The 23,591-nt window shown below is 38.5% G+C and overlaps 2 protein-coding genes across 7 annotated transcripts in view; both read left to right on the top strand.

Annotated features, from left to right (window-relative positions):
• The window catches only part of TOPAZ1 (testis and ovary specific TOPAZ 1), a 69,967-nt gene extending 68,824 nt beyond the window's left edge, over positions 1 to 1,143 (top strand). Inside the window, 1 exon segment of the mRNA XM_060110971.1 lies at positions 924 to 1,143. Within this exon segment, the coding sequence (XP_059966954.1) occupies positions 924 to 1,143 (220 nt within the window).
• Positions 1,144 to 3,031: 1,888 nt separating this feature from the next.
• Positions 3,032 to 23,591, top strand: part of TCAIM (T cell activation inhibitor, mitochondrial) — a 39,333-nt gene continuing 18,773 nt past the window's right edge. Inside the window, exons 1-5 of one of the 6 annotated variants that reach the window (XM_060111017.1) lie at positions 3,032 to 3,212; positions 9,444 to 9,516; positions 10,805 to 10,940; positions 14,088 to 14,241; positions 17,409 to 17,661. In XM_060111017.1, the coding sequence (XP_059967000.1) occupies positions 9,488 to 9,516; positions 10,805 to 10,940; positions 14,088 to 14,241; positions 17,409 to 17,661 (572 nt within the window). In that variant the 5' untranslated portion in view covers positions 3,032 to 3,212; positions 9,444 to 9,487. The other 5 variants (XM_060111020.1, XM_060111016.1, XM_060111022.1 and 2 more) reach the window with 5 other exon arrangements.

Below are 23,591 nucleotides of genomic sequence, written 5' to 3'. Positions count from 1 at the left end.
GGCACGAACCCGTATCCCCTGCATCGGCAGGCGGACTCTCAACCACTGCGCCACCAGGGAGGCCCTACATCTCTATTTTATATACTTCTTACTCCCTATCCCATAGGAGAAATAGCCATAAGGTATGAGTTTTATGAAATTTGGTGACTGTTAGAAAAGTTACTTTAAAATTCCATCACTTTAGTGAAGTACCTTAAATCAGGACTGAAAATAACTTAGTAGAAATTTATTCAGATATGAATATACTATAAATATTATAGTATACTATAATATACTATAATACTATATTATAGTATATATATACTATATAATATACTATATTATAGTATATATATACCATATAATATACTATAATATTATACTATAAAAATTTAGTATAAAGGCATACAGCTACAATTTCTGTTAACCATATGTGAGCTACAAATTAAGTATATGCTTATAATTTAAAATAGCCATATCAAGGTAAAACACATAAATGTTAGTAACTCCAAACTCGATTAAATTTAATATTTTTTATGCATTATAATGAATAATTATACAGTTATTAATTTGAAAATACAAAGAGGTTATTAGTTGTGTTCTAGATCAGTGTTTCCAAACTGTGGGTTGTGGCCCATTTGTGTAGTGAAATCAATTTAGGGGGTTGCAACCATTTTATTTTAAAAAATGAAACAATAGAAAATAGGGTCATAAGGGTAAGTCTTGTGAAACTTTTCAGTTTTTATGTATGCAGGTATATATTGGGTCACAATATAAAATGTCTATTACTGTGTGTCATGGTCAAACAAGTTTGAAAGCCACTGTAAGAATATAGTAAAAAGACTGTCATAGCTTAGAACCAATAAATGTAAATTACTATCTTTTGAAGAAACTATATAGCTTCTTTTTAGAGTTTCTGACTTTGTGAGGTGTTCACTTTGTAGATGTGAAGAAAACAAATCTTGGAGCAAGGATGAATATCAAGCTGCAGTGGAAAGATTAATTATGGCTGCTCGTATATCAGATCCAAAGCTCTTCATTAAGCACATGACCGTCAATGTTAATAAGGAACAGGTTTATAGTTTGGAACATTATTCTGCCCTGAAATGGTTGAAAGAGAATATGAAGTGGGCTGGAAAGGTTTGGCTTTTCAGTAACCATTAGTTATTAAAGGCTTTTTTTTTTAAGTTCAAGTAATCATTGTTGAAAATAAAAGGCAATAAAAATAAAGACAGTTTTCACTATACTCAGCTTTTGCTCTTTATTGATTTATAGTACGTCAGTAGTTTTCAAACACTAAAAATTTTGTTTGAGGTATGCAGTTTATAACAGTTTTACCCATACTGCAAATGATTTTTCAAATTACTTTTTGACGTCTCTTTAATTTAGGTAAATCTAAGTATGGTGAATCCCAATTTATTCTGAAATCCAAACAATGAAAAATCAAAAACTGAGTATTGTGCAGCATTTAATAAGAGGGAGACATAAAGGGGAAAATATTCAAGCAGGTGTCTGGAGCTTTCAGAACAACCTTTAGGGTTATGAAGTAGATTTGGTGAGCACTCGGTCCAGTCTCTAAAGCCTATTGTATATTTGTAATATAGAATAGTAAAATAATACTGGAAAATGACTCAAAACACTAAAATTCCAGAGTACCTTCTGAGTTATACCAGAAATTTTAAATTATTCTCTAAAGTTTTCCTTTAGTGTATCTTAAAATACTATGTGTATCTTGAAAATTTGTAATTTATGTACATTACATTAGGTATGACTAAAGAAATCAGTATTTTAAACAAATATACCAGAACCTATCCAAACAAGACTTGTACCTTTCAAGCCACCTTAGGAAGTTTAAGCTCCTTTTCTGAAGCCATCTGCAGAATCTGTAGCAGTCATTCTCCAAGGTGGTCATCCTCAATCCTTAATTTGATACTTTAGATTTGATACTTTAAACCATAATTTAAATCATTTAGAGAAAATGTCTGAGTAAGGGGAGTAATAAAAGAGTAGGTGGTGACTAGGGGGGCTGAAAGTATTTCTTAAAGGAGTTCCCAAAATATGGTAATGGCAGCATCACTGGAATGTCTATAACCTCACAAGAATAAAAAAGTTAAAACCTAGCACTTAGCAGAATGCCTTACTATGATAAAATGTGGAATGAGTACTCTCGTGAATGGGATATGGGAAGTAAGGCATAAGTAGACATCAAGAAAGAGGCCCAGTTCTCTAGTATGAACAAATTGGGTGACTAACTGCCATTACTGAAATTCAGCACCTAAGAAATAAATTGGGTTCGGAGATTACCACCATCAGTTTGAAGTGCCTTTGAAGACAAGTGAAGAACGGTTAAGTGGGCAATTATAACTTTATGCTGGTGGCAAGGATGTATTTGAAAGGATGAAGATGCGAAAGATGATAAATTAAGCTTTTAGGAAAAATGGGATTGGATGGAACGGACCACAAATTGACCAGATGGTTTCTAATGAATGATAAGTCAAGAACCCTTAGGGCTGGAAAAAAGGGAGGTTGGTTGGTTGGTTGGTTGGTTTTGTTTTTTTGGTATTCTGCGGGTATTTTTTGGTTTGGGTTTTTTTTTTTCCCCCACCTCGGTCAACGGTGCTAAAAGGTAGGAAAGGAGCGGTTATTTTATTTGTCTTATTCCATCTGTGGCAGTTTATGGAAATAACCAAAGTCATAGAAGCGAAATACAGCTAACAGTAAAAACCCCAAGCTGATAGTGGAGAATTCCTTAAGGGCCAAAGTCAAAAGGAAAATGCAAACCGGAGAAAATAGTTTTAATTAGCTATATTTATGTAAAGAAAGCCAAAGGCTATACTCAGTAAGACCTTTAAAATCTGGAAGTCTCAAGCGACAGTCGTCCTAAGGCTTCAGAGCCGAACGCTCTGCGGACTGATCCGCCGAGCCAGCCTCCTCCCCTCCCAGACGCCGGGGGCTGGGCCTCCCCGGGCCGGGGAGGAAAGCTGGGCTGGCGCGGAAAGCGGGGCCGGCGCATGCGCACGCTCGGTCGCCTTTCTTTCCTTGCCCTCCCCACCAACCCTCGGTCCAGGCCCGGCCACCTGCCGCCCAGTCATTTTCCGACTCGCTCCCGCCTAGTCCATCCTATCCCTAAGCGCTCATTCGCGCCTCCTAAAGCTTTCAGCTGAGTGCGCGGAGCCCGCTCCGGGCCGGACTGTAAGAAGACGGAGGAACAGGAGCTTCCACGCTGCGAGAAGGTGGGCGGTCACCTAGTTGCTGACGTCAGGGTGGGGCTGAGAACCGCTAGGGTTTTAAGCCGCGTCCTGGGGCTGTGCGCAGGCGCCCCAGAGAGGAAGACCTGGCACGCTTCAGCCAATGAGAACGCGTCCTGCGGCCCGGCCCAGAGCCCGGACTCCTGTCCAGCAAGCCTCCGCGGCAGGCGCTGACGGACGGGTGGAGCAGTACGCGCCCAGCTGAGATTTCTAGGGTGGGGACTCAGAGAGCACCGCGGGTAGGAGCCTGTCAGAGCCTGTCAGAGCCTGTCGTCAGGTGGGGCGAGAGCGGGCGGGAGCGCCGGCCCGGCGGCGCGCGCTCGTTGGCAGGGCTGGCGCCCCGGTGCGCATGCGCTCCTGCCTGGCCCAGCGCACTCCTGCAGAGCCCTGCGAGAGGTTCGACCGTCCTTCCTCCTGGTACCTGGTGGGAGGTGGAGCAGGTAGGAGGAAGCCCTCGCGGCGGACCCTTGCCAGAACTGTAAGGAGCAGGACAGGAGGGGCTCCATTTGTGCTTTCAGGCTGCTCGGGGCAGAAGCGGGTGGACAGCGATCAGAGTCGCCTTAGCTCGACGTGCTAACTTTTGAACCCAGGCAGTGCCGGGATCGGAGTACCCGCATAGTATCTGTTTTAACTTGTTTTGAAATGAGAAACGTGAGACGATTTAGGTTTTGTTTCCGACTATCATATTCCCCCGAAGTCTTTGACTTATCCTAGGATATGGTTATGATTCAAATCTCATAGCAAAAGATTTACAAAAGGAAGCTTTAAAAGCCTTGATACTTTGCTTTGCTGCAATTTATTAATTTATCTAAAGGGCTTCCTGCTTTTTCCCTTCCCTAAGAAGTGTTAAACCGAAGAACAGTGAAATGTTGCCTGCTTTTATCTCTCCTTGATAGAACAAACTACTTTTTAAAACCTTACAAGATAGTTACTAAGGAAAGTCACAGTTTAAATGAGAGTAGCCTGAAAATATTAACTCTGTTCAAATAAGTTACTAGGACCTCTGTGTGGCAAACGTGGTTTCTATCGAATGTAATTTAAACAAAACTTCTTAGACTACCCATAATTTGGCTTTTCCACCAATTTAGATATCTCTTTCTATCCAGTTTGATCTGAAACTGCCTAGAAGATTTAATGCCTCACTTTAAACAGCACAGGACTTACCTGGTGGCGCAGTAGTTAAGAATCCGCCAGCCAATGCAGGGGACATGGGTTCGAGCCCTGGTCCGGGAAGGTCCCACATGCTGCGGAGCAACAGGCTGTGTGCCACAATTACTGAGCTTTCCCTGACAGTGTCATGTTCACTTAAATTTGCCTTGAATTGGCCTAGATCAGCGCCGTCCGATAGAAATACAATATGAGCCACAAAAATTTAAATTTTTCTGGCAGTAAATCACAAAAGATCAGGTCGTGTTTTGCTTTTTAAAAAGCAAAAAGAAACAAGTGAAATTAATAAATTATCATTTCAACATCTAATCAGGATTAAAAATTATTAATGGGATACTTTGCATTTTCTTCATACTAAATCTTTAAAGTCCAATGGGTACTTTACACTTAAAACACGTCTCAGTTCACAGTAGCTACATGTGCTAGGGGCTCCCTTATTAGGTAGCACAAGTCTAGATTCGAATTCTCTTTACTGCAGTTTGAACCTTTTTAGGAAATAGCCAACTCACCAAAAAAAAAAAAAAAAAAAAAGCAGGCAGAAAATACCTAACTTTTAACCTATAGTAGCCTAATTTTTTTTTAAGTTCTTTCTAAATCTAGAAACCATGATTTAATGTTCAGACTTGTATTTGAGAACATTTTATTTTCATTGGGAGAATCTCTTGTCACACTTCCAAGTATTAATGTCCTTTTTTAGTCATTGCTCAGTACTAAGTTTAATTATACCCTATGATTACAGAGTGAACAATGAATGAATTAATTTTCTGGGCAACTGAAGACCCGGACTTTTAAATACAGAAACTTTTTTTTTTTTGCTTTGATTATTTTTGACAGAATCACTTCTAAAACATGCTCCATAATTCTCTGCATGACATACTTTATGCTCCATGTTTGAAAGTCACTGAGGATACAGTCCCTAATTTTTGCAGCTTTGCTGTGAGTGACTCTTTGGAGACTAATTCTGAAGTAACTCTTAAGACGAATCCTGTAAGTTTCTTTCTTGGCTAAATCAGCTTTTCCTAACAACTTTTTTTTTGTGGCCTGGCCACATGGCTTGTAGTATCTTAGTTCCCCAACCAGGGATGGAACCCGCGCCCTCTGCAGTGGAAGCACCGAGTCCTAACCACTGGACTGCCAGGGAAATCGATCCTAACAATTCTTATTTATAGATGTTTAGATATGTACATTTCTAAACAGTGTAACTTGGCTGCCTGCCTCTCAAATTCTTCATGAATCAAATTGGAGACAGCCAGTCTTTTCTAAATCAACTTCCAAAAATTTTATTGTCTTTTTAGTGTGCTTTAACTTCTGTTTCAAATCAGTGATCATGACAATTCCTTTTCACTGTCTTATTTGTTTTGATGTCTTGCTTTGGAAATGGAGAGTAGAGTATGACTTGGATCACCTACATTGCACATCAGATGGAGACATTGTGATTTCATGAACTTCTAAGATACTGCTGCAACAGACCATTAAAACAGGTTACATCATTGTTGCAATGGTAGGCCTAAGTGCTTTCCATTGTTCAGTACTTCTGACTTTTCAAGGCTTCTTATAGGATCATTTGATGCAGAAAAGGATGATGGTTAGAACTTGGCTGCATATTATTTTCATCTATTGCCCATTCATATTCTTGGTTGATCATATGCCCCTCGAGTATTATTCCTCATTTCTTACCCAAGTTTTAGCTCATTTATTAGTATCTTTGCAGTTAAGTGGCATAAATTTTCTTACTAATATTAAAAATGAAATGTCGTTGTGTGTGAATGTGAGGGGCTGTTTTCTTCTTGGGCTAGATTGGGATCACAGTCCAGGGCTGTCACTGGACAGACTTCCCAGGGCCAGGGGCCTGTCTTAAATACTGAATGAACAACACGTATTCCTGCTCTATTCCTTTTCATTGTTTAATTTTGTATGCTAGAAGCACTGATTATTTTTTTTAAGAGCATACTTCGCGTGCTCATTGTAAATAAACTAGGAAATTAAAAAAAGTAAAGGGCTTCCTATCCTACCACCTAAAGAGAGCCAGTGCTGGATTGGATATGTATATTCTTCTGGTCTCTTCTTTGCAAGCTTGGAGGCTTGTACCTGTTCTATCTTAACTAAGTCGAGATTGTTCAGTTACTTCATAATGACGTTTAGTGAGAATTCAGTCAGTCATGGGCAGCACTGAAACTTTAGTCAAAATGGTTCTTTCTTCCTCATTGTATCTCCATTTAATCTCAGAAATTTTCCAAGTGGTAGGAGTATTTCTGGTATCCGTATTTGTCTTAAACAAAATAGCAAGGTGAATGGTTAAATAAAAATCACGTTTTAAAACATTTAAATGAATACCTATAAACACATTCTGTATCCAAGAGGGTCTTGCCACATCAGTCAACCAGAAAATAAATGGAAGCACCCACTGTTGTTTGCAAATGCACTTTTTAAATAGGTAATTCTTGATTTGTCTTTTAAATACACCTATTATCCTGTTAATGGCAGTTTTGCTTCATTACCTTGGTTCAGATATATTAACTGCATTATGAAAAAATTTTTTTAACTTTTTAATGCTTAAGATTTGACAGGGGCTTCCCTGGTAGCGCAGTGGTTGAGAGTCCGCCTGCCGATGCAGGGGACGTGGGTTCGTGCCCCGGTCCGGGAGGATCCCACGTGCCGCGGAGCGGCTGGGCCCGTGAGCCATGGCCGCTGAGCCTGCGCGTCCGGAGCCTGTGCTCCGCAACGGGAGAGGCCACAACAGTGAGAGGCCCGCGTACCGCAAAAAAAAAGATTTGACAGAATAGGACTTGAGCCACGTGGTGGTTTGTTTTGAGCAAATACACTCTTCCACAGGCTCAGAGCTTCATAAGCAGGGGGAAGAAAGGATTTTTTACCTGGTGATTATCGTGTGAATAATATGGCCTTTCAAGACAGGTTGCTCATAGAATTTTTAAAATCACTTGGTCAGTTGACATGGAGACTATAGTATAGTTGAAATTCTTGCTGAAGCTCCAAATTATTGGAAAAGTCCATGTGATTCAAATCATGTTCCCCCTTTTATCTGCTTAACCTTTTAAAAAAATAAGCTTTATTTTTTAGAGCAGTTTTAGGTTCACAGCAAAACTGACCAAAGTACAAGAGTTCCCACATACCCCCTCCCCACACACAGCCTCCCACACCTGAGTTGTACATTTGTTACAATCAATGAACTTAAATCGACGCTTCATTCTTGCCCAAAGTCCATAGTTTACATTAAGGTTCACTCTTGGTGTTGTACATTCCACGGGTTTGGACAAATGTATAATGGCATGTACCTACCATTGTAGTATTATTATACAGAGTAGTTTCACTGTGCTAAAAATCCTCTGTGCTCCACCTATTCATCCCTCCCTCTCCTCCAACCCCTGGTAACCACTGATCTTTTTACTATCACCATAGTTTTGTCTTTTCCAGAATGTCATAGAGCTGGAATGATACAGTATATAATCTCTCCAGATTGGCTTCTTTTGCTGAGTAATATACATTTAAATTTCCTCAATGTCTCTTCATGGCTTGATAGCTCATTTCTTTTTGGCAATGAATAATATTCAATTGGCCGGATGTACTACAGTTTATCCACTCACCTACTGAAGGATATCTTGGTTGCTTCCAAGTTTTGGCAATTAAGAATAAAGCCACAATAAACATCCGTGTGCAGGTTTGTGTGTAGACAAGTTTTCAGTTCATTTGGGTAAATGCTAAAGAGGGTAGTTGCTGGATCATATGGTAAGAGTATGTTTAGTTTTGTAAGAAAGCCCCAAACTGTCTTCCAAAGTGGCTGTATCATTTTGCATTCCCACTAGCAATGAACGAGAGTTCCTGTTGCTCCACATCCTCACCAGCATTTGGTGTTGTCAGTGTTTTGGATTTGGCCATTATAATAGGTGTGTTGCAGTATCTCATAGTTTTAATTTGCATTTCCCTGGTGACCTATGATGTGGAGCGTATTTTCATAGCTTATTCACCATCTGTATATCTTCTTGCAGGAGGTGTCTGTTCAGGTGTTTGGCCCATTTTTTTAATCAGGTTGTCCATTTTCTTATTGTTGAGTTTTAAATGTTTTTTGTATATTTTGGATAACAGTCCTTTGTCAGATATGTGTATCTTTTACAAATATTTTCTCCCAGTCTGTGGCTTGTCCTCTTGTTCTCTCTACATTGTCTTTTGCAGAGCAAAATTTTTAATTTTAATGAAATTCAGCATATCAGTTCTTTTCCTTCGTGGATCATGTGTCTGATGTTGTATCTAAAAAGTCACTGACATACCTTAGGTCATCTAGGTTTTCTCCTAGGTACTCTTCTAGGAATTTTATAGTATTTTTGTTTTACAATTAGGTCTTTGATCCATTTTGAGTTAACTTTTGTGAAGGGTGTAAGGTCTGTGACTAGATTAATATTTTTGCATGTAGATGTCCAGTTGTTCCTGGACATTTGTTGTTCCTTACATTTGTTGAAAAGATTATTGTTGCTCCATAGTATTGCCTTTGCTCCTTTGTCAAAGATAAGTTGGCTATATTTTTGTAGGTCTATTTCTGGGCTCTCTATTCTGTCCCATTGATCTATTTGTCTGTTCTTTCACCAGTACCACACTGTCTTGATTACTGTAACTTTACAGTAAGTCTTGAAGTCCAGTAGCGTCAGTCCTCCAACTTTATTCTTCAGTATTGAGTTGGCTATTCTGAGTCTTTTGCCTCTACATATAAACTTTAGAATGAGTTTGTTGATTTCCATAAAATAACTTACTGAGATTTTGATTGGGATTGCATTGAATCTGTAGATCAAGTGGGAAAGAACTGACATCTTGACAATATCAAGTCTTCCTATCCATGAACATGGAATATCTCTCCATTTATTTAATTCTTCTTTGATTTCTTTCATCAGAATTTTACAGTTTTCCTCATATAGATCTTGTACATATTTTGTCAGATTTATAACTAAGTATTTCATTTTGGGGGGTGCTTATATAAATGATAATGTGTTTTTAATTTCAAATTCCACTTGTTCATTACTGGTATCTGCTTAACTTTTTAAGTGATTAATGGATGCCTGGAAGTTGACCTACATATATATTCAGAAATGTTTTGCCACCTGAGACCTGTGAGGAGGTAAGCTTTGTGGTTCCATTTGTTATTAGTATTTGTGGGGGTGGAGGGGTGTGGAATCTGTTAGGTGTTTAGCTAATTTCAATTTATTATAATTTATCAAATTCTAACTATTTTGTGGATAATATAGTGGAGGGCAGGGATAAAAAAAGAAACAAAATTCATTTGAACATCCAGGTCCGTTCTCCCAAGAGTCCATTCAGAGTAGAAGGTGAAAAGAATACCATCTTTCAAAATAGTTCAGTGTGAAAAGTTTAAGAGGAAAAAAAGATAAAGTTTGTCCTTAGCACAGTTCTTATTACCATGTTGCCCTCAAGTCTATTGCCGTCATATAGAAAACCACATTACATTTAAATTGTACAGTAAGGTCATTTGACTATTATATTTGCTATTTATGTAGTAAATAGTAGATAGTCTAAACCCTATCTACTTCAAGAAAGGATTTAAGGAGTTCAGTAAAATTTAATTGGCACAGTAATAGGCATATATAGGGTAATCAAAATGGAGACCAGATACCCTCTAGAGAAAGATCATTTGTTAAAAAAATAGAACTGATGAGACAATTATTCAAACATCAAATTTCATTCTGGCTTCTTGGTAGCCAACTCAAAAGAGATAAATAAAGTGTTTATTTGGCTCAAAGTATATAACCAAAATAAAATTGGATCTGTTCCATAAAAATGACGTGAAGTTTTAGATTTCTAAAACATATTTGGCAATAATTAGTACTTTTAATTAACTATTATGTACATGAATATCTCAGTAAATAGTCATTGTTAAAAGGAATGTCTTGGGACTTCCCTGGTGGCGGAGTGGTTAAGAATCCACCTGCCAATGCAGGGGACATGGGTTCAACCCCTGGTCCGGGAAGATCCCACATGCCACGGGGCAACTAAGCCCGCATGCCGCAACTACTGAGCCCATGTGCTGCAACTACTGAAGCCCCCTTGCGCTCTACGGCCCGCGCGCTGCAACTACTGAGCCTGTGTACTCTGGAGCCTGTGCACCACAACGAAAGATCCCGCGTGCCACAACTAAAACCCAATGCAGCCAAAAAAAAGTAAATAATAAATTTTTAAAAAAGAAAAAGAAAAGAAATCATGTGGCACTCACTGCTTTCAAAACTTTTGTAGATTTCAAAAAACCTACAAAATTTTACACTTTGGTTTCTGTCTTATTTCTATGGTATCTTCTATACACAATAATCTTAATGCTACTGTTACTTTATACACGGGGGATTTGTGTCCATGTCAGTGCTCTGGTGAATAATAAATCCATATCTTTTAAAAAGGTTATGTCCAGGAAAGATATTTCCATACTGGTTTCTCTACTCGAGAGCTTTATCAGGAGGTGAAGCAGTCAATGCCTTGAGGCCATTCTATTTTGCTGTACATCCAGATTTCTTTGGACAGCACCCCAGGGAAAGGGTAAACAATTATTTTTTTATCTTTTAACGTTAGTCTATGTTTCTGTTTAGTTTATTTACCTTTGCTACAGTATAATACAGAGAGTTCTATAAATCGGGGTTGTTTTGTCATGGTAGAATAATCAGTGCTTTGAACTATAGATACTGAAAATTGAAACAAACTATTGTTTTATTTTAATGAAAGCTGTCATGTTTTATGCAGGCAATAAAGATATCATGTAAACTCCTTAGAGTATTAGTAATCATTTTCTGTACCAGGTTTGAAGGTAAAATTGAGGGTTTGAAGGAAAATACAAGGGCTCTGATACCCTGATCAGTCCTTTTTTTTAAGGTTGGTGCAAGGAGAGTTTTTCAGTGCCCAAATAGTTTTTCCTTATGTTGCATGCTGCTGGTCCACTTCCCTGTATCATCAGTTAATGTCTGCTCAAGGAATACAAACTCATGATGAACTTAGTTAGGAAGGTCACTATTTTTTAATGTTAGATAATATATTGCAAAGCCAGATGCTATGGAATAATTTCATTGGTTCCTTTTATCTTCCTTAACACTGACACCTGGTTTAACATGAAAAGGAATTTAAAACTCTTGAAAATTAGAACATTATTGTGTTGCTTTTCCCCCTTTTTTGGGGGTGGGGGGGCATGCCTTGTGGCTTGCACTATCTTAGTTCCCCAACTAAGCAAGGAGTCCTAACCACTGGACCACCAGGGAATTCCCTGTATTGCTTTTTTCTACTTGCCATGGAAAATAAATCAGTTTTGCTTCTTTGCTTTAGGAAAATATTCTGTTTATGATAGTTGATATATATATATATATATATATATATATAGGCTATTCGAAGTCAGATCCTTTTTAAGTAATTAGTAAATTGAATCAACAGAGAAATACTACCTTGGAGATGTAATAATTTAATACAAATTATTGGGGATGTCATAAATTAATACAGTTTAATTTAATGTTTAATAATTTAAAGTTTTTAAATCCAACGTGTGAGGAAAAATTAAGCTTAGTACTAGGTGACTGGTTTCCCTCCTCTACCAGTGTACCTTTTTATTTATTTATTTATTTTTGTGGTACGCGGGCCTCTCACTGTTGGCAGCCTCTCCCGTTGCGGAGCACAGGCTCCGGACGCGCAGGCTCAGCAGCCATGGCTCACGGGCCCAGCCGCTCCGCAGCATGTGGGATCTTCCCGGACCGGGGCGCGAACCCGTGTCCCCTGCATCGGCAGGTGGACTCTCAACCACTGCGCCACCAGGGAAGCCCCCCTTTTTTTTGCTAAAACTTCTGTGTGCTATAAAAGGTGAACTCAGCAGGCTTGGGTTGCTTTGTTGCAAAGAAATGCCTGGCTTCAGTACTGGCCCTTCACTGCCTCCTGGGAGATGAGCTCTGAGCCCCTGGGATATCCTTGCCTGATAAGAATGCTTTTGTATGCCGGGGCCTTGGGCCACACCAGATAATTTATGCTAACAATGTATTTTATGGTGAATGCCTGTTTTCTCATGTCTGAGGCCCTCTGGGGAGGCTGGAGACTGAATAGCTATGGTCAGTCATGTGGGCATGTAGTGCCCCAGTAAAAGCCCTGGCCCCCAAGGCTTGGATGAGCTTCCTTGGTTGGCATCACTTCTCATGTGTTGTCACACATCCTTGCTGGGGGCTTAAGCACTGTCTGTACAACTCCCCTGGGAGAGAACAACTGGAACCTTGCACTTGGTCCCTACGGTACTCCACCTTACATGCCTTTTCCCTTTGCTGATGTTAATCTGTATCCTTTTGCTGTTATAAACTGTAACTGTGAGTATAACAGCTTTTCCGAGTTCTGTAAATCCTTCTAGTGAATCATCAAACCCCCAACACAGTATAGCTGAGAGCGGTATATTGTAATAAATTCAACAAACAAAAACAAACTGTTCCTAATTTCAGATCACACTGTGTTTCTGAGAAGAGACCTATAGGGATAAGAAGCACAGTTATTATTTATGCCATTTCTTGGAGCTCTTCCCTCACTAAAAGACATTTCTTTTTTCACTTAACAATACATCCTAGAGATCACTCTGTGTACATTCCTAAATACATCTGTGTCATATTCTTTCCCTTTTCTTTCCTTTTGGCTGTGTAGCACTCCATGGAATGAAGATACCCTAATTCAACCCGTCTCTGAAAGGGCATTTTAAGAGCCCTTTATGTATAGAGAAATTAGCCCTTTGCTATGAAATAACTTGCAAATTGGGGAATTCCCTGGTGGTCCAGTGCTTAGGACTTGGTGCTTTCACTGCGGTGGGCCTGGATTCAATCCCTGGTCGGGGAAGTAAGATCCCGCAAAATGCACAGGGTGGCCAAAAAAGAAAAAGAAAAGAAAGAACTTGCACATATTTTCTTCTACTCGGTTTTTATCTGTAGACTGCTTAGTGTGTGTGTGTGTGTGGTTTTTTATGGGTTCTTAAGTTTTTAATGGAAGTATAGTTGATTTACAATGTGTTAATTTCTGCTGTACAGCACAGTGATTGTTATATATGTATTTATATTCTTTTCCATTATGGTTCATCACAGGATATTGAATATAGTTCCCTGTGCTATATTAAGTTTTTAAATTTGTTTATGTAATTGGATTTATCAATTATTCATTACCTGGGATATTCAGTCATAGTTAGGCTTTTTCCACGTCTAAGTTATAAAGAAACTCAGCCATGTTTTCTTCTAGTACTTATGTGGCCACATTTTTTTTACATCTCATCCCTATGGAGTTACATGTTGTGAGGTATGGATCCAATTTTATCCTGTACTGAGGAGCTATGAAATCCCACCATTTTTTTTTTTTTTTTTTTTTCTTTTTGCGGTATGTGGGCCTCTCACTGTTGTGGCCTCTCCCGTTGCGGAGCACAGGCTCCGGATGCGCAGGCCCAGCGGCCATGGCTCACGGGCCCAGCCGCTCCGCGGCATATGGGATCCTCCCAGACCGGGGCACGAACCCGTATCCCCTGCATCGGCAGGCGGACTCTTAACCACTTGCGCCACCAGGGAGGCCCTCCCACCATTTTTTAATACTAAATTCTTAAACACACTCAATAATGTGTTTAAAAGGCCGGGATATAATTTCTGATGTTTCCTTGTTCTAGTTTGTGTATAAATGCCTCTTAATATTTTTTTCCAGGAAGTCAATGAAAATTCTCTTAAGAGATTAAGTGCCTACTTAGAAAACCTCCAGAAACCAGGCTTCAAGTCTTTGAAACCAACCCAGCTTATGTTTTATGTAAGAGAAACAGACCAGAACTCCTCTGATGGCCAGGAACACTTCAGCACTTCCGGTACGTTTCTTATTTCTCATGTGTCCCTTGCAGGCTTAGTGTGATGTGTCAAATCTGTCTAACGTTGCTAGAAGACCTTTGGATTGAAGCCTTGTCATAGAAAATAGTATCATTTAATTGCATGTTTTCCTGGAGTTAGATTCTGTTCCTGGTTGCATGTGTTTGATGAGCCATTTTTTATGTTTAAACTTTTCTGACTAGAAAACTGAAGGGTTCCTATTTCTTCCCTTCCTATTTCAGTACTGTTTTAAGTATTAAATGTCTATATAACAATTTATATCTTTAAAAAATATAGCCTACATCCTCTAATTTAGTCCTCAAAGTACCCTGTGAGGAAGGTAGAATTTGCCCACTTGTAACTTAGTAATGTCCCAGGACCATGGAGACAGAATAGGGGTCTTGAGCCCTTTAACTTTAGCCTCATGCTGTTTCTAAAATCTGATCAGTCCTCATGTACAGCCTCTTTTATCCTTTGTCACTGCTTTAGCCATGATCCAGTGATCCTTTAAACTAAGGATGAATGTGGGTCTGTCCATCCTTTTCATGATCCTTGAGGAAATAACTATTTTTAGAATGAACTTTAAAGCAGTTTAAAGATTTACTAAGAGCTTTCTGTGAACTAATGCTAAAACAAATAGCTGTCGTCAGCTCTGGCTGAGTAAAGAGAAAAATGCTCTACTTTCAGTTAATGGTTAACTTTGAACCATTTATTAAATAAAAATAGATTATAAAAAATAAATTAGGGCTTTCCTGGTGGCACAGTGGTTGAGAGTCCGCCTGCCAATGCAGGGGACGCGGGTTCGTGCCCCGGTCCGAGAAGATCCTACATGCCGTGGAGCGGCTGGACCCGTGGGCCATGGCCACTGGGCCTGCGCATCCGGAGCCTGTGCTCCGCAGCAGGAGAGGCTGCAACAGTGAGAGGCCCGCGTACCGCAAAAACAAACAAAGAAACAAACAAAATTATTAAAAACAAATAAATTAAAAATGGGAGAAAACATACAGCATAAGTGACAAAAAGATAATGTTAGTATATAAGTAGTTCTTAGGAGTCAAAAAGAAAACAGAGCAGCCTGGTTGCAAAAATGGGCAAACACAATGTCTCGGCAGTTCAGGAAATAATACACATATATAGCCAATAAAATATAAAAACGTTTAGCCTCAGTAATCAAATGCAAACCAAATTAATTAGGTAATATTTTCCAGTAAAGGATATATGCAATCTGGTACAGGCATTCCACACTATATAGCAGCCCTTACCTTGGATTAAACAATTAATGGAATTGATAAATTAAGAGAGAAACTGAGATTTATTCCTTGACTTACCTCTTCTGAGGATAAACTATTTTTTCCTAACCTCAAATGCAAGAATTTGCATTTTCCTTTCCTCTTTCACTGACTAGAATAATTTTCCTACCAGTATTTCTCACTTTACCATCAATGATTCAATGAAAAAAATCTTTCTTAGTTTGCATGTTCTACATTTTGTAAATCTATGTGGCAGGCATAGTAGGTATCTGAGAATGATTTACACTGCGATGACTTTCATCCGTGGCAAAGACAAGAAAACATATTTCGGCCTTCTGTGGAATGGTGAAAAATTAAAAACAACTTTTATAGTCATCAGTTTTGGAAGTGTTAAATAAATTGTGCTACATTGATTATGTGGATTAGTATAGAGCTACTAAAAAGAAAGAGAATGATGTATACATACAGATAATGGAAGAGTCACCAAGGTTAAATAACAAAAGCAAGTTCAAAGTAATAGATCCAGAATGGTGCAGTTTATATGTTAAAAAGGAACAGTTCACACTGTGGGTGTGTGTTTGTGCAAACACATAAGCGTATATATCATATATAACATACACACAAAGCACATAGAAAAGGTCTAGAGCAGTGCTGTCCAAGAGAACTTTCTGCGGAGATGTAACTGTTCCGTATGAGCGCGGTCTGGTACAGCTGGCACTAGCCCCATGTGGCTACTGAGCACTTGAAGTGGGGCTAGTATGACCAGGAACTGAATTTTAAATTTTATTTAATTTCAATCAATTTAATTTTACCAGTAAATAGCCACATACGGCTAGTAGCTACCATATTAGGCAGTGCAGGTCTAAATGCTTGTGTACGTAAATGTTAATAGGGTTACATCTAGTAAAAGGGTAAGGTTGTATGCCTGTCAACAGGAGACTTTTACTTTGTATATATAATTTTACAAGAAGGATGTACTTATATAACACTTGTATAATTTTCAAAACCAATTTTAAAAATTTTTCCAAAGAAAGAAAAAAGAGTCAGCATGTTATAATGGGGAAAATGCTTGGCTTGGTGGCAGCTTAGATTTCAGCCCTCACTTCACGCTTCTTAACCTCCTTGAACCTCTGCTTCTTCACATTTGAAAAGAGAGATAATAATGGCACTGGTGAGAGTGTTCATTGAAAAGTTATGTAAATTCACCTAGCGCCATGTTTAATACCCAATAAAGGTGCAGGGGAACCAGTAGATTTCCTACTGTTGACGTAAGTTAGATTACTACCCTGAGCCCAGTGACGACTTGCATTAAAGTCAGATTGTGAAGTGCTAACTTTTAAAAAATTAGGGAACTTTGAGTCACTTCTGAAAATATTGTCCCTAGCTAGTTGGATGGGGGAGTATGAGGACAGTCTCTTTCAACCATAGAGAAAATTTGAGATGGGTTTCTGTGACCCCTGAGACTGGATTGGCCCCCCTCCTTGAACCACTGTCGCAGGGCAGCCTGCCCCACCCTCCCCCTACCTCCACCCTCCCCCTTCTCTTTAGTGCTGGACACCCTCTCTGGTGGACACTTGCTCATAGGAGAGCTTTTCCATCCCTTAGACTGTAGAGACCAAATTTATGAACAGCATTGAAAATATTCTCAATCCCCTTCTTGGGCTGGGGTGGGTTTGGTCACTGGCACCAAACTAGAAATGGGAGCTGATATAGGAGTTCATGAAGATGGAGGTAGTGTGGTACAGTTTTGGAGAAGGGATGTAGTTTTCCATTTACAGATGATTTTCCAATAGGATGAATTTTAATCAGTAATGGAGTGTTTTAAAGATTTTGATTCTATAAATGTTGTATGAAAAGAAATGTTTTTCAAGTAAAGCAAATAATCATCTGTATTAACTGTTTGGGGGAATTATATTCTCTAGGATTTCGAGCAGTCAAATTTACTTTGCACACCAGAGATCTGCTAAGCACAGTGTTATATATTCTCAACTCCTGCAGTTTATCTATTGAACATGTCCAAAGCTTGAATACTAATGTGCACTCCCAGCCTCTCAAAGAGGCGAAAAGGATATCTGACAGGCCCATCAAATGGGACAAGTCTTACTACTCCTTTACTGGATTCAAGGACCCTGATGAAGACCTTGAGCAAGTCTGGAGAATGGAAACAACCCTAACGTATGTAAGAGTTTTTATTTAACTAAACTAATTTGTAGTTAGTAGCCCCCACTCGCCTCGACTAGAGAAAAGCCCGCATGCAGCAACGAATACCCAACGCAGCCAAAAATAAAACAGAAAAAACAAAAAACATGAGCTAGAAGAGAGGGTCTCAGCCTTGCATGCACTGGGATCCAGCCCATGAAACTTCTGCTTATACCCATTGCTCTAATTATCTCACAGTGTGTCCAGATGAACAAAAACTTGGGAATGTCTGACCTACCTTTTGGTATAGAAAAAAAGTGGGATTGGGTAAGTCAAGGCATAAAAGCAACAATGAGAGTTGTTGGACTTAAAGTCAAGAGGTTTTAGAATAACATATTAAAGAAATTCAGGGGCTCCCCTGGTGGCGCAGTGGTTGAGAGTCCGCCTGCCAATGCAGGGGACACGGGTTCGTGCCCCGGTCCGGGAGGATCCCATATGCCACAGAGCGGCTGGGCCCGTGAGCCATGGCCGCTGAGCCTGAGCGTCCGGAGCCTGTGCTCCGCAACGGGAGAGGCCGCAACAGTGAGAGCCCCGCGTACCGCAAAAAAAAAAAAAAAAAAAAAAAAAAGAAATTCAGCAATTAGTCTGTGGTTCAGTTGAGTGTTTCACAGGGTACAATTTTGGTATGGAGCTAGATGTGTAGCCATCATGAAAAGATTGTCCCAGGGGCCCAGAACTCAGAGTTAGTCAGCTGGTGAACAATGAAAACAGACTGGAACTGGGAAAAGCTAATTCACCAAGATAAGTGCTATTCCACTGGTTCCTTGTCCAAGCTGAGTATTTATAATTTCCTTATTTGTATGTAGTTCATCCAGTAAAATTCTTCAGTCTTTAATAAAAGTAGACACTCTTACATTATATTATATTACATGTTACTAGATAATGCATTTTTAAGAGTAGGGAACATGTTTTAATCATCTTTCTACTAATCTGCTTTGTAGATTCATAAAACCCAACCAGCATTTTTATTTCACTGAATTAAAGAATTGTTGAAAAAGTGTGAATGTGAAGTGCTGGAGGCTGGGTGTGGAGAACTCAAGGTTTAATATGGAAATGTAAAGTAGCTTAATACAGATGGTAGCAGAAGAAGTGACTCAGCAATGAATGTAGAGGACCATTTTTTTAAAAACAGTGCCTCTGTTAGTTTCATTAGTGTTGACTTAAAAGTATCTGCTGTTTTTAGCAAGAGATAAATTGTCTTAAGGAAATTTTCTGAGTGTACATGAGTTGTGTTACTATGAATTCTTCATTTCCTCCAGAGGGATACTTTGTTTTAAATTCAAGCTCTCATGTTGACAGTTACCAGCACAAGCTCAAAACATGTCATTTTGATTTGTCTACTCTTAAAGAAGATAGCAACATAAATTAAATAGACCACTGTTTTAGAAATTGAAATCAGTGGAAATATAACTGTCTAATTTATTGATCATTATTATCCAAATTCAGTTGTCAATAGCTATGTATTTTGTCAAACAATGAAGTAATCCCATTCATAGCCAGATAGAACCTTTGTTTTCTTAGGTTTGACAAATGAAATTAACAACAATAAAGCATTACGTTTTAGCCTTGTTTATAAGAGAGATCTTGCATTCGCTTTAAAACTGTGATTTAAAATTAATATTGAATTATCCTAAATGAAACAGACAGTATTTAGAGTTGCTTACAAAAGAGCTGGAATAGGGCTGTGGCTGGTTCTTGGTGTAATACTGTTTCATATCTTTTACTTCCATATATTTTTCTTGGGCTAGAGAATATTGAGAGTTGACTGGTATCACCTTAAATCTTCCTACTCAAAGCTTCTCTTCTAAAATCAACTGGTTAGAGATTTCTGTTTTGTTTAGTTTTTGATGCTTGTATCGGAGGTGCTTGGGTTATATTTCTTGAACGTTGATATGTTAGTGACTTACCTGAACCAGATCATCACACCTCATAGAGTTTGAGTTTAGCTTATTAGGTATAATTTTAGAGCAGAGGGTCCAGGCTGGGTAGGAAAGGAGAGGACAGCTCTACACTGAAAAAAGGTAAGAAAAGGAATACATACTGCTCTTTGGGCCCTTTGGGTAAATTACAGTATAGACTAAATGCCGCAAAAAAAAAATCTGTTGCCTTTACCAGCATGCTTTAGAGGGCCGATACCCCGGTTACGACAGTTGTATGAATTTGGAAGATTTCATATCTCTTATTTCCATACCCTAACCTGGTCTCCCTGGTCCAGTGTGTTCACACAGGCCCAGCACCCCTTTCCAATCTTGACCTTTTCCCAAATATGGATGTTGCCCAGTTTGCAGGAACCCTGATGAGGGTTTGTTCAAGGTTTTGTCTTATGTTAGTTTTTCCCAGTAAGGATTCCAGGAGTTTATGTCATCAAAGCCAGAGTGGTGTTTGTATCAGTTTCTTGTTTCAGTTATTAATTTTTTATTTGGCCACGCCACGTGGGACGTGGAATCTTAGTTCCCCAACCAGGGATCGAACCCAAGCCCCCTGCATTGGAAGTGTGGAGTCTTAACCACCGGACTGCCAGAGAAGTCCTAATTTTTTAAATTTGTTATTATTTTGCAAATAATTATAAAATTGTTGAACCATTTGAGAGGTTTCAAACCATATGAATGGAGGAGTGACTGTCCCATAGTCAGGAGATTTAGGGGCTGTAACTCGGACAAAACTTATTCACCACCATGGTCATTTTGGCCATATATGGTTTGTTTTTATTTTCATTCTTGTATTGTTTACCTCATCTTTATTATATATGTAGTTATAGGAGAGGACGCATAAGGAGCACATGCTGAATTATACAGTTCAGAGAGAACATAAAAATAATTCTGCAAATTTACATCCAGCTGATCTTCACCTGGTTTACAAATTGCATTCACCTGATCGAAATTTAATCTTGAAAGCATGTTATTTCTAATAATTCAGAATGTAATGATAAAAAGAGAAAATATAACAGTTTTATTTAGTGTAAACTTTCAAATAATTTTCCTTATGTTTCCGCAGAGACATGCAGGCTTAAATAAAACACAGAAATTATGAAAATAAATTAGTTGAGTTTTTAAAAACACAACATAGAAGAATTATCAGGTCATAAAAGCTCCATTTAATCATTTTCTTCTTATATCTGGCAGTTACATTTCAATCTACATTTTAGGACATGCTGTGTAATTTTGTATTTCTCAGCAAATTGTGCTTTATCTTACTGTAAAATCACTTTATAGTGATAAAAATGCTATAATTAAATGTCTAATATGTAAGGTTTTCTAATTATATACTACAATAAAAAGAATATGCCAGCCTAAAAAAAATTACAAAATGCTACTTTGTGTTGTAGCTTTTAGTATTTCCATATTTTACATATATTCTCTCATTATCAAATAATTTTATAACTAAAATGTATTGCATTTATAGAATTTGTGTTTGCAAGGAGACAACAGGATCCATTTGTATCTAAACAGAATTGTCCCATATGTAATGTCTATCCCACTGAAAAAAACACGTCATTGAACTATAGAAAGACCATTGAAATGCTACTCTGTTAACTACTGAGATATTAGTAAATGTCAGACTTCCATTTTTTCTATTTGAAGTTTGCACACAAAGTTTTATTTCACTTTCATTGTCTAAGCTCTGAATCCTCTTAGTGTCCACAAGATGCCACATTGGACAATTACAATATTGGAATTATTTCTGTAGGATATTTGTAAATGCTATAATCATGCTTTAACTCATATCATACACTTATTCAGTCTTCTCCTTATTTATAGGCTAAGTCATTGTTTTTCAAATTATAAGTCATAACTTTAGTCTCTGTAACCTCCTTTAATCGGGAATGGTTCCTTAGTGTTTTCTTGTCTTCCATTACCTTGCTGTTATTTTGTAGAATGTCCCTCAATTTGAGTGTTTTGAGTTTATCTGGTATTTCTCATAATTAGAGTCAGGTTATTCATATTTGGCAGAAATACCCAGCAAGTGAAGTGTGTTGTTTCCAATGTTATATAGGAGGCATATGATGTTGATTATCCCATTACTAGTGATATTAACTTGGATCATTTGATTAAGGTGGTGTCTCCCAGTTTTTTCCCCAGTAAAGGAACTATTTTTCCCTTCAGTTAGTTTCTTTTGAGGAGATGCTTAGGGCTATGTAAATATCCTCTGAACACTGAGTTTTTACCCCTTAGCTCTAGTGCTCATTGATGATTTTTGCCTGAATCACATATTATGATGATGGTTGCCAAATGGCAATTTTCTAACTTTATCATCCCTTCAAGCTGGCTCCTATGTCCCCATCATTCTTTGAGAACTCTCTTACTCTCTGGTTCACCAAGGTGTTCCAGGCTCATCTGGACTTTCCCTGGCCCAGTGTTTGATTGAACCATTTTGCCGAGAAGCTCTGGTTCTTTTTAGGAGGGAATGATTTTTAGAAACCAAGATCTGGGTGGTGCATGTCTCAATTGCTACTGAACTTCTCAGTGGCCAGAGCTAGGATACATGTATCTTTGTCTTTATATCTATAGATAGATCTAATATCTACATAGATAGATAGATAGATAGATAGATAGATAGATAGATAGAAAGAAAATGCCATGTGTAGAACCTTGATTTTTATCTCAGTGTTTAGACACAAAACACAAAAATTGTTAAACTAGATGAGTTAAATTTTATACACTAAATGTAAGAATTCCAACAATCAGGTCATGAATATATAATCGTAATGTTATATTTCATTCTACAGTTTAAGACATTTGGTCCACAAACCCAACATAGTATGCCATTTGGTAATTCATTTGTCAAAAAATCACCCTTTCTATTAAATAATTTAAAGTAAATTGATTAACAGGTATGAGTTAATAAATGACAAAAAGGTTGAAAAATTGTAATAGCTAATAATCGTGATATAAAGTAAGATATTATTTTCTTATTTCTCACACAGAAAGCAGAAATAAAATCACTACCAGTATTCTTAAAGGGGGAGTAGGAAGAATTATTAATGACTGCACACATTTAGTGAGTCAAAAAAATGTGGAATATAGGGAATTCCCTGACGGTCCAGTGGTTAGGGCTCCGAGCTTCCACTGCAGGGGGCACAGGTTCAGTCCTTGTACCAGAACTAAGATCTCTGCAAGCCCCTCCACATGGCCAGAAAAAAAAAGGAACATCTTTAGTTAGAGGAAAAGGTCCTAATTCCTTACGCCAATGTGCAAGACCTTTTATAATCTCACACACACACACACACACATACATGCCTCTCCAGTCTCATCTCACACCCCCCTCCCTCTAGGCATCGTGTGATCTGGGCACGTTGGTTCATCTTGTACTTCCCTGTGCACTGGTGTGGTTGGCATGCCCTTCCCTTTCACTAATCTGCCTGGAAAAATCTGGTCCATCTCTCAGGTTCAGGTCACATACCACCTGCTCTATAGAACCTTCCAGGCAGAATTAGTTAATTCTTCCTCTGTTCTAGAAGCTCATATATTCCCTTCCAGTTGCTTCTCTCTCTATTCCTTACTAGATGTATCTTCCTTATATTCCCAACACAACACACTGTTAGGCTTTCAGGATAAATATTTGATGCATGCATAATGATTTATTTGGTTCCGAGAGTTTCAGTTTGATTACTATTATTATTTTTGCGGCTGTGCTGTGCAGCGTGCAGGATGGTTGTTCCCCGACCAGGGATAGGACCCAGTGTCCCCTTCAGTGGAAGCAGGAGTCCTAACCAATGGACCACCAGGGAATTCCCTGAACTTGATTATTTTTAAAATGGTTTTAGATCACAACATCTCAAACCTTTAAAGTGACTTAATAATTAAGGAACCTTAAAAAGGTTTATTTGGCAAGCACTTTTGAGATGGACATATGAGCCCTTCTGCAGAGTTATCCTAACACCTGACCATTAGTCACTGACAGGTGTC

This window comes from Mesoplodon densirostris, chromosome 10 (genome assembly GCF_025265405.1).
Source record: "Mesoplodon densirostris isolate mMesDen1 chromosome 10, mMesDen1 primary haplotype, whole genome shotgun sequence".
Taxonomy (NCBI): domain Eukaryota; kingdom Metazoa; phylum Chordata; class Mammalia; order Artiodactyla; family Ziphiidae; genus Mesoplodon; species Mesoplodon densirostris.
This window is presented reverse-complemented; position numbering and strand designations above follow the sequence as displayed.